A 10,503-nucleotide genomic window follows, 5' to 3' on the forward strand; every position below is an offset into this window, starting at 1 on the left:
TAATCATGTTACACACAGCTTTCTTTCCACAAATAATCATCATTATATGATATATATGAATTTATGATGTTGTTAACGAAGCTCTGGGGAAGACGTTTAAACTAAAGTACAAGAGTTATTTGAGTTGTACATTTAATACATTTTACAGATATCTAATAAATGTATTGACATTGATGTACAAAGTACAGAATAGATGGGATGAAGATTACTAAGTACATTCACTCAAGTAATAACATTTTATACTACTTTATACATTTTACAGAGGAAAATATTGTACTTTCACTACATTCATATGACAGTAAAACGTAACAGATTAGAGAAAACTCCCAAACATTAATACAAATTTGTGAAGAAGAACTTTGGTTGTTCTCCTCTTCCTCTTCGTCGTCTCACAACCGCTCACATTTATTATGACACGAGTTGAGTCCTTCAGAGGGGCCCAAGCCCTAGGTTGGGAACCACTGGACTAAGATACCTACTAACATATAGAGTAGTTAAAACTCACTCCACCTCAGCCAGCTACAAACATGTTGTATCAGTATTAACAATCTAATAATGTCATATAGTAACATATCAGTCACAGGGGACATTTTGATACTTTAAGTACAATTTGCTAATAATACTTCTGTACTATTATTTGAAAGCTCTAGAAAAGTGGAACTTGACTTTTTCATACTTTTAACTTATTTAAAGATCGAACAAAGGTATTATGGAAATTAAGATCACCAACGGTAATATCTTTAGTCAGAACGTTCAGATATAAAAGAAGTCTGGTTACCACCAGATGACTCACGTAAATATGTAAATGTACATTCAGTGTTTCTGTGCCTTTAGTACAGATAGGGACATACATTGTTACACTATTATTGTAATACTATAACAGATTGCGAGCTCACAGGTATAAATATACCAAAGATAAAGGACTACCATTCAGCCAAATATATAAATTTAAGACTTAAAGAATCAGAGAAAGAAATTATGTAACATAAGTGCAATGCAATATTAGTTTGATAAAGTTTTACTTCAGCTGTATTAAGTATGTGAACTTTTCGTATCGATCAGTTGCAGCTGTAGTTTTCATTCGGGTTCACTCGGCTCTCCAAGACCTTCTCCGCCATGCTCGTGGGCTTGGGGGCTGTGTGGGATTTGAACTTGACAGTCAAGGGCCCGGGGCCTCTTTGGGATTTAAACACAAGCTTCTCCTGGTTTCCATCAGCAGATGCTGGATTAAGAGAGAGACAGATAGACAAAGTATTTACCAGATATTGTACATCACAACCACTTTGCCCTAAAGATATCACAGATTCAAAACACCACGACCAAAAATACACATTGGAATTGTATTCAAAGCTTATCGAGTGATATTTCTGGTCTGAGCTTCGGTAGGGTTTGGGTGCTGTGTTGTGTGGTTTGTTGGGTTCTAACTGTTGGATGGAGAGGCTCTTATTCCCACCTGTCACCTGGATGCACTCTCCCTTGTGTCTTTCATCCCATGCTTTCAGTCTGCAGGTCCTGGAACAGTAGAAGACCTTGTGGCAGCGACATGCAGTCAGCTTCACGGAGCCGGAGCGACCGCACTGATAGCAGAACTTAAACACTGATTTCCTAAGAAAAGATTGACGCAGTTAGAAACAGGCTCCTGTAAGATTTGTGTTTCCTTGTTTTGCCTCTGGACTTTCAGATGAAACTTTGTTACAAATTATATAAAGTACAAGTTCAAATGACAGGGGAGAGAAAAATGAACTGAATGAACATGAATGTGTGTGTATGTGTACCTCTGCTTTTCTGTTGTGGGTGAGAGCCATTCTCCGCTGTGGAGGGACCTGTTTGAGGAAATGGCACCTGCCCCTGTGTACACAAACCTCTCTGTGCTACTGGTACCTGTTACTTAAATACAGCACACATACATACGCATCCAATGACAGCCATGTTCAAAAACAGTCATATTTCTTGCCTTAAAAAAATATATATATATATATATATATATATTCTATATTTTGTACTGACTCTTCAACGTAAGGCGTTGTTCTCTCTCTACATTTTCTTTTTCTCTCTGGCCAGCAAGCTGTCTCAGCATATCTCCCATCATGCTCAGCAGCTGGTGCCGTGCTTTGAATGTTTCCCTCTCCCGCATGTTCAGAGCGTGGAAGGGAGTGCAGGCAATACGCAAGTCCTTTACAGTAACATATAACAGTCAGCTATTCAGATGAAATCATGCCACGAAGAAATAAGCAATCAAAACAAAGCAATTAAAGCTTTCTCTCTGTGTATAAGTGCAAGTGTATACGACATCATCTTAGTTTAAAAAGCCACATAGAGGACCTGATTCAACTGCTTCTGTGTCTACAGGGTGCATGTCAACATAATGCAGTGCAGAACAACGCTTCCACTAACTATGAAAAAGAACCAAAAGTTGAATCAACAACTCCCTGACAGTCTCAACAAAAACAAATGCTTATAATGTTTTTTGATAAGTATGACTGATTGAAAGGCTTTATTCAGTCCACTTAATGCACACGGTGGTTCCACAGTTACCTGGTTGAAGGAGTAGTGTGCATAGTCGACTGCGGTTCCCACAACATCACCAACCATAACTGGCATCAAGATGTCGGCACCAGCTTTAACTAACATGCCCAACTACATGAAAGACACACACAAATACACACAATTCAATGTATACTTTTAAATGACTCAATACAGACATTTCTTTTTGCTCCAACTCAAAAACATATTTCTTTGCTTACTATTTTGAAAACTGTAATATTGAGGGATACAATAATCTTTTTTTAAGTTCTATTAAGTGTGACTCATTTGAAGTCACCAAGAACAAAGTTAATGTGTTGTTTTAAATAAATGTGTATGTGCACGTTTCACATGTTTCACATTCTCAGTGAAACATCCTCTTTGCACACCTGTATACAGACGAAAACAAGTGCTGAGAAAAAACATGGTCAACATGGTCAATTTATTAAGCAGCCTGTCAAAGGTCTTTGTACCAAAAGTCAGCTGCTAAATCACTTGACTGCATGTTTCTCTCTCTGTTAAACATCTTCATCTGAATAAACACCTGTGTGTCTGAGTCTGTGTACCAGCTTAGTTCTGTTGCCACCTAAGTGGTAGTTGAAGTTGGCGATGGCACAGAGGGCGCTGCCCACCCTGCGGCCCAGTGGGATGTTGGGGTCTGCGCCTCCGTTCAATAGCTCCTCCACTGCCTGGGGAGGGAAAAGAATCAGGTTCAGGACAAAGTGAGGCTTTGTAGGCTTGTACAGTATACGTCTATGTGTGAGTCAGTGTGTGTGTGTGTGTGTGGTCTACCAGCTCATTGCCACTTGCTATAGCCAGGGACAGAGGTGAGTGTCCACTCCAGAGGAGGTCTGTGCTGGCCCTGTGGGAGAGCAGGAGGGCTACCACCTTGCTGGCATTCTGCATGAAGAATATACAGAGTCCTTTAAATGGAACATCATGTTATTGTGATCAAACCTCATGATTGATGTGATTTTCTGCCTTGCAATAAATGATATCCTATTAAACTTAATGTCATGCTATTCAAAATAAAATGAGTAATATACTCAAAACAACAAATAGTTTGAGCTCTGCATGTATTTTGTGTGTGTAGCATGTATTCTTTGACATTCTGGGAGACAGTGTAGATACACTCAACATGATTGGTTAGCATGTCTGCAACATGCTACAGACAGTCAATAGTAGTGTCATGTTTCATCAGTGATGGCGTGAGCGTGTCTAGTACAACATGTACTGACCCGGTAATCACTGTCTCTCTGGCAGGCCATGTGCAGGGCCGTTCGGCCTCCTTCTTTGAGATTTGGGTTCTCATTGGTGCTCACTGATTCCTGGGCCTTCATGAAAATCTGTAAAAAAAAAAAAAAAAAAAGATCTCCGACTGAAACCCTTTTCTTACCAGTTCACCCGTGACCTTAAATATTACTACTAAGGTTTGAGGCTTAAAGGACGGAAACACGCAGACCGTATCTTGTTCACAGATCTCATTGTGGTCGCATGCTCGTGCGTCTGGGTCAGTGATAGCGTGGAGCAAAAGCTCTGTGATTCTGGGACCTGCTGGACCTGGCAGTGCTGCAGCTACATGCAGGGGATAAAGACCTTTTCTCTGCAAAAAGGATGAGAGGATGAAGGGAACTTGTGCTCTGCATGTTTTATCTGAACAAATGTGTATCGTGTGACATTACTAAAAAAGTTCAATAAATCTACCTCAGGAGGAAGGGGAATGTCAGTGCGAGCTCCACACAGCAGCAGTCTCCTGACGGCCTCATTGTCAGCCGCCATAATGGCTAAGAAGAGAACCGGCATGGGAACCCTGGATGCGTTGGGGTCAGCTCCCCGTTCCAATAACAGCTTCAGGGTGTTCAAACGAACCCGGTGTCTGGTCAGACAGTCACACCACAAACAAAATCAGTGTAATCAGAACAGAACAAACAGCACAAGAAAAGAGAGAATAGAGGGGAAACAGAACTGACTCAATTTTCATGGCCGCCATCTTGCGTACAGTCTCCTGTGTGTCAGAGCGCTGAAGGAAGCCTGTGCGACTCAGCGCCTCCGCCGCACGCTGCATCACTTCCTCTGTGACCAGGATGTCATAGCTGCTGACGGAGCAGGCAGAGTCAAAGGACGTATTTTGGGTCAGTTCTTCGTCTTTGCCCTGCTGCAGACAGAGTTGAGTAGACAACAGTGAGTTAAAAAAACCTTTTCAAACTCATGATAGAATGGGATCTCTGAGCTTAATACCTGAACTCTTCCTGCGGCCTCAGGGGTCTCAGGTTCAGTGATGAGCTCACTGTTAATAAACACTTTACTGCTGCGATGTAAGATGTGCTCTGTTGGTTTTTCTGCTGTCCTGAAAATACCAAAAATAAATAGGAAACTTAAATGAATACATTTGCTTGTTTCAGAGACATAACTCATCAAAGGATGGTAACACTGTTGGAGGGAGTGACTATGAATATGACATTTTCAGACTTGGCTTCTCTCATGTGCTACTGATCAGAGAGGGGACTCTGGTTGTGTTATTGGTGAGGTATGTTATTAAACCTGGGTGTGTCTGTGGTGAAGTCCACTCGGCTGATCTGGGGACTGTTCCCACATGCAGATGGAGACCTGAAACCCTGATGACACATCACAGTGAAAGTTATTTAATTTCATTTGTCTGAACAAAGCACGGTTTCATACATGTGAACCGCAGATCAAGAAGTGATGAGGAAACATCAGCTGGAATCTTACTTGAGTTTTGGAGGGTGTCTCAGCCAAAGTGGTGTGCAGAGACTGAGAAGGGTAGTAGAGGACATGACACACAGCCAGGGCAGACGCGCCTTCACAATTCAACTTGTCAACATCGACACCCCGATCCAACAAAAGATGGATTACATCATCATGGCAGTTTACCTGAGGTACAAGAAACAGAATGAAACCGTCAGAGAGGCGAACATGAGACTAAAACCAAAGAATAAACATTTTTATCTTTTTTTTATTTATCTATTTAGTTTTATTGTATTGTATTATATATAAAAACAAACACTGTAAAACCTGAAGTGGATACCAATCAAACAGCAAACGAGTGAAAAACCAAATGAAGAATCATTGGGTGAACATATCGTATAAAGTGTTACTGTGGCAGCGATCAGTGCAGTGTGTCCCTGTGAATCTGTGACGTCAGGGTGGACCAAACCGGTCTGGAGGATCTTGGACACTGCCTGCAGTTCCCCTCTGGAGGCGTGCTGGATCAACAACTCTGAACTGACTTCCAAAGGCCCTTTAGGACCAAAACTTTCCCTGTTCAGAGCGAGAACAGCTGCCACGTCCCAGCCCACATGTACAGCCAGTAGTCTGGGAGAACCAGACACAAAGTATATTAGTAAAATGTTTACATATAATAGATAATGTATGTCTTTTTTCACTCCTTACTGCTGCCAGCAAAATGTGTTTTTGGTACAAAACAAATCTTTTTTTGACTGCGTGTCTGACCTGTGTTTGTGCATGTGAGCCAGCATGCGGGGCTGTAAGGGCAGGGAGGCCAGCGGGTCTCGCTCGTAGCCTTGGTAAGCATCCGGCTCCCACGGCTCGCCATAGAAGAGCTGATCCAGCTCTTTCCTTCGGCCAGGGGGCAGCGGTAAGTGATCGCCATCGGCCGAGTATCTGTCCATACCGGGGGGAAGGATAAAATCATCTGACAGCAGATCTCCGTCCGTATCCACCTGAGGAGGATGGGGCATTCATTGATCTGTTTTGGGTTAAGTCACAGAGCTCGTATTCATAGATGTTCATGATAGCTGTACGTTACCACAGAGTCCGCCCTGGCTTCTGGCTGTAGGCCACTAGTGGGAGGCTGCTGAGGAGAGGACAGGAGCAGAGAGGGCAATTCACTTCCTGGTACAACAATGTTTTGCATATACAGAGTTGGTGGGCTTGGAAATAAATCAGTAGAGCTAAAGAAAACACACACAAGTGCAATGAGTGTTTGACTTATAGAGATGGTTTGGGGCAATCCAATTAGAAGAGCAGTTTTAGATATTCTTCGCTGGGTCAAACATTGCTGAAACATTGTTGAAGCTGTGATCTCAACTTTTTGTTTTAAAAACAATAAGACCATTTTAAACCAAATATATGTATGCAAATGAAGATGATTTAGCCTGGCATACCTATTCATCTGTGGGTGAGAAAGTGGTCAACCGTGTACCTGAGACAGGGAAACTGTGGTGGCAGCCGGGTCCACGTAGGCAGCATATTCAGGAAAGGTCTTCAGGCTAAAGCCCTCTTCTACAGCGCTACAGAGCCTTAGCAGGCGCCCTCCGAGCCACAGGCCCACATCCTTACGGCCATCTGGATAACCAACCACACCTGGACCGAACCTCCTGTCGGCATGGTACAAACCCTGAGAGGAGAGGAGAGGTTGGCTGCTATTTACTGATGCTATCCAAAGCTTGTCAGTCATCCATTTTACCTGAAAGGTGGATCCGTCAGGGAACAGTTGTTGTCCGTATCCTTCCTTTCTGTTGAGGTAGAACTTGCCAGTGAACTTGTGGCCTGTGGGCCAGCAGTACAGTGCGTCCCCATGCTTGTAGTCTTTGTAGAAAGAGCCCTCATAGAACTACAAGGAGCAGACGGGAATTCAATAGTGACATGCTCTTTATTAAACTTCAGGGAAAACTGACAGGAGACAGTAAAACATGTCATTATGTTTTATGTAAGGGCCTCTTATGTCGTCTTTTGCCAGATTATCATGTTCATTTGACGTTAACGTTACCTCTCCGTTTCTCCAGGTGTACCTCCCGTAACCGTGTTTCAATCCGTTCACACATTCTCCCTCGTATGTGGACCCATCGGGCCACTCCTGAGCACCGAGCCCTTGTCGTCTCTCCACCGCGCTTTGGGCTCCTCTGTGACCGTCACTTCGACTCCCGGTCCCCGGCTCCGCACCTCCGAGCCCCGGTGCTGCCGCAACACCTTTGTCGGTGGACAGCATTTTAACCGGAAGATAAGTCACCTGAATCCAGTCGGAGCGCAACAACAGTTTAGAGTCAACGTCACAGGTTTGAAAAGCTCTTTAGAAGACTTTGACTTTAACTTTAACTGTCAGAAGATTTGGTTCTTTTCTGTAAGCGCCGGTTGTCATGTCAACCGGCGCTATTAATCTGAGGTAGGGAGGAGGGAGCTCTCACGCATGCGCAAACGAAAGACAAAGGAAGCGTACGAAAAGATTTTAAAAACTATGATTTTTAGTCTCAGTAAAACTATTTTTAGGCTCCATTACTAATCTTAAACTATCCTTGTCCAACAATTAAAGCAACACATGGACTAATCCGTAGACTACTGAAGGACTTATGTTTTTTTTTGCATTAGATATCACCTCTGTTTGGTGACATTTTTAATCTAAGCTCCTCAATTTAATAATTAAAGAGTATTTTTCCCCTAACAAATATAATAATAACAAAAAATAATTACAGGTTTTAGAAATGATCAGATTGTTGTTGAGTAAGTCTCAACAGTCACATTTGTTGAACCAAATTTAACTAAAGGCACAAATGAACCAATTTGTCCCTATTTGGAGATCCCTGACAGAAACGAGGAAGAAAGCATCTCTTTACAGACTGAATGGAGAGTGGGGTAATTAAATATAAATGGTATGGTGACAAATGAAAGTAGGTCCTTGTCATAGAGCAGGTCTATCCTTGTCCAGTCTAAGTGGTCCTCTATGAAGGGTCGATGGAGCAGGACCACCCCGTGAGTGTGTTCATATGTTACCGGACACTTTCTCCTGTAACTGACACTGCAAAAGTTGGTTTCAGCCTACGGCATGCTGCTGTAGTTAGGTGGTGGAAAATGACATCAGTTGACATTTATCATTACAGCATTATTAGAGCTGTGTTGAGAACTAGTGTTATCATTTATCCTCCAATAAGTCCTTCCTCAGATAGTTATGTGTCCTAAAGAATGTGTCAAGAAAAAGATGGTGACTTCAGCTGAATGTTTGGGATAGCTACATTAATAATCTGTTCCTATATTGTTATTTTGATAAAGCATGTTAAAGAATACTGAACACAGGACTATTAATAGTTGTATTTACTAAACAAACAACATATTCCTGGGCATAACCTCAGTGAGTAATAAACATTTTATTTATATATACAATTATAACAAATAAAAAAATTATTCTGGATTCAGAACAGTCTGTATTTAAAGTAACTTTGCTTATTCCCCTGTGTATTCTGGGTTGAGGATTTCAAAAACCAAAACAATACAGGAACTCTTTACAGTACCTCACCTCTAACAGGACTCTCAGCGTTATGGTCTTTGTCTCAACCATACTCCATTGTTTTGCTCCTCCAATAACCTTGCCCATGCTTAATATGCACATCCTTATATCTTACTATACCCTCATTGCATATAGTATATTATCCTATGTTTGTATTTTTTATTATAGTTGTAGTTCTTTGGTATATTTATGGGGTATTCTAATATATTCTATATAATATATTAGAATATTGTGTTTTATAGAGATATGCATCTCTCTCTTCTCATGTTGATAGGTGTATTTATTTACTGTGAATTGTAAAAGAGCCACCCTGTTCTCTAGTTTAATCACATCTGATGAGCTCAGATATGCTCTCCTTCCCACAAACATGACACCCTCACAAGTATCATGTTTGTTTTGAATAATCACTGCTTTCTTTCCTGTGGCTCACCATTAATGAAAACATAAACATTTTGCTGATGATTTGAGAGAGTTAGAAGAAGTAGAATGCTGTGAATGATTGTGCAGCTTTAGGATGTTGGACAGAGTTCACAGCATCTCTGTATATTTTATTTAACTTTTACCCAACGAGATAGCAACATAAGCTTCATTCATTCCCCACCTTCCTAGTGTTGCAGTAAAACATCCCTCCATTCATGTTCTATGAATCCAATAAAGTGTGGAGGGTTTGTCTCGTTAAATTACAGAACAAAGCCTCCTCACCTCTTAAAGATTCACCAGCCTTCTCATGGTTTCTCCTTTCAGAAAACACAGGAAGTATGTACACGTCTCTGTATTTTGTACAATCCTGAATACGTTGTTAATCTAAATCATTGTAACTAAAGCACAATGCCAGCAGGAGAAGTGGGCAGATTTGATCTATTGCACAGAAGCCTCATGATGTCTTTGGTTCACCTTTTGTCTGTTCAGCAGGTATGTGTGCTACTTTGGACTTGTCTATTGAACATGTGGTTTTGTTATTTTTTGTTAAGAATATTAAGTTTCTGCTGTTTTGATGAACCAGGGTGAGTAAGTTCTATGTATCGGAACAACATGGCTGAGTTCTTCATGTTTAATGGACGGAGGTCAAAGTTGAATATCTAGAACCAGGTCTTAATTTAGGTACTCGTAAGTTCCAATCCACAATAAGGCAACGTTAACTGTAATTGAAATTAGAACTTAGACCAGATTTGAACCACTTCATCCATTTATTAGTCAGTTGTTCAATTAACAAAAACGTAAATACTCTTATGTTAAAAACACTCTTCAAAATTACATAAAGTGAGACTGAAAAAGTCAGAATGACACAGCAGGGACTCCGTGCTTACATACAGTATATACATTAGCTTTGTGCTACTTTCTATCACCGTTCTGTCTCGGACACTTTCAACATGTAACTTGTATGGACAGCGCAACCCCAGATAGGCAGATTAGACATTTTATACTTACTGTGTTTATAGTAGGATGAGGTCAATTCACTTTTAATATGATCTATATAATCAAATGACAATTAACAAACTACATATGCCATAAGCAGGCCAAGATCATAGTTGAGCTAGTTAAAAGATTATTTGCCCTCATCCCTACTGTAATGTGCACCAGGCTTGGAAAGAGTATTAAAACATAAAGATAAGTAGAAGGTAAATTCCCTTCAGTCTTCCATTCTGGAAGTCGAGTTGAGTGCACTGTGCTGAGTGATATGAGATGTAGGGAGGCAGGGGAATTTGGGGAGTTGTTGAGTT

General features: G+C 41.1%; 2 protein-coding genes across 4 annotated transcripts in view; both read right to left on the minus strand.

The window, feature by feature from the left end:
- Positions 1–1,055: 1,055 nt before the first annotated feature.
- Positions 1,056–7,612, minus strand: LOC137883528 (ankyrin repeat and MYND domain-containing protein 1-like). Of its 3 annotated transcripts, none has more exons than XM_068725051.1 (20): positions 7,274–7,612; positions 6,971–7,117; positions 6,707–6,901; positions 6,311–6,355; positions 5,995–6,224; positions 5,640–5,856; positions 5,254–5,415; positions 5,065–5,138; positions 4,762–4,870; positions 4,494–4,678; positions 4,228–4,399; positions 3,986–4,126; positions 3,762–3,869; positions 3,316–3,423; positions 3,090–3,212; positions 2,536–2,637; positions 2,008–2,173; positions 1,776–1,887; positions 1,454–1,605; positions 1,056–1,222 (listed from the first exon to the last, which is right to left on the minus strand). In XM_068725051.1, exons 1-20 carry the CDS (start codon positions 7,490–7,492, stop codon positions 1,059–1,061), a joined length of 2,931 nt encoding a protein of 976 aa, XP_068581152.1. In that variant the 5' UTR covers positions 7,493–7,612; the 3' UTR covers positions 1,056–1,058. The 3 variants fall into 3 exon arrangements, with proteins under 3 accessions (XP_068581152.1, XP_068581153.1, XP_068581151.1); XM_068725052.1 differs by having other exon boundaries at positions 4,494–4,675; positions 6,311–6,358; XM_068725050.1 differs by having other exon boundaries at positions 6,311–6,358.
- Positions 7,613–9,950: 2,338 nt separating this feature from the next.
- Positions 9,951–10,503, minus strand: part of stxbp3 (syntaxin binding protein 3) — a 9,006-nt gene continuing 8,453 nt past the window's right edge. Inside the window, exon 19 of the mRNA XM_068725056.1 lies at positions 9,951–10,503. This exon is cut by the window's right edge and continues 111 nt beyond it. The gene's annotated coding sequence lies outside the window, so the exon portion shown is untranslated.

The sequence above is a fragment of the Cebidichthys violaceus genome, unplaced genomic scaffold, assembly GCF_023349555.1.
Source record: "Cebidichthys violaceus isolate CVI_PGR_0920_01 unplaced genomic scaffold, fCebVio1.0.p SCAF_33, whole genome shotgun sequence".
In the NCBI taxonomy this organism is placed as follows: Eukaryota; Metazoa; Chordata; class Actinopteri; order Perciformes; family Stichaeidae; genus Cebidichthys; species Cebidichthys violaceus.

Coding starts and splice junctions, on each gene's coding strand:
- LOC137883528 (XM_068725050.1), bottom strand. CDS start 7,492: ATGCTGTCCACCGACAAAGGTGTTGCGGCAGCACCGGGGCTCGGAGGT. Junction 6,359..6,706: donor CCACAGTTTCCCTGTCTCAG/GTACACGGTTGA, acceptor TCCTCTCCTCAG/CAGCCTCCCACTAGTGGCCT. Junction 5,416..5,639: donor CTGCACTGATCGCTGCCACA/GTAACACTTTAT, acceptor CTTGTACCTCAG/GTAAACTGCCATGATGATGT.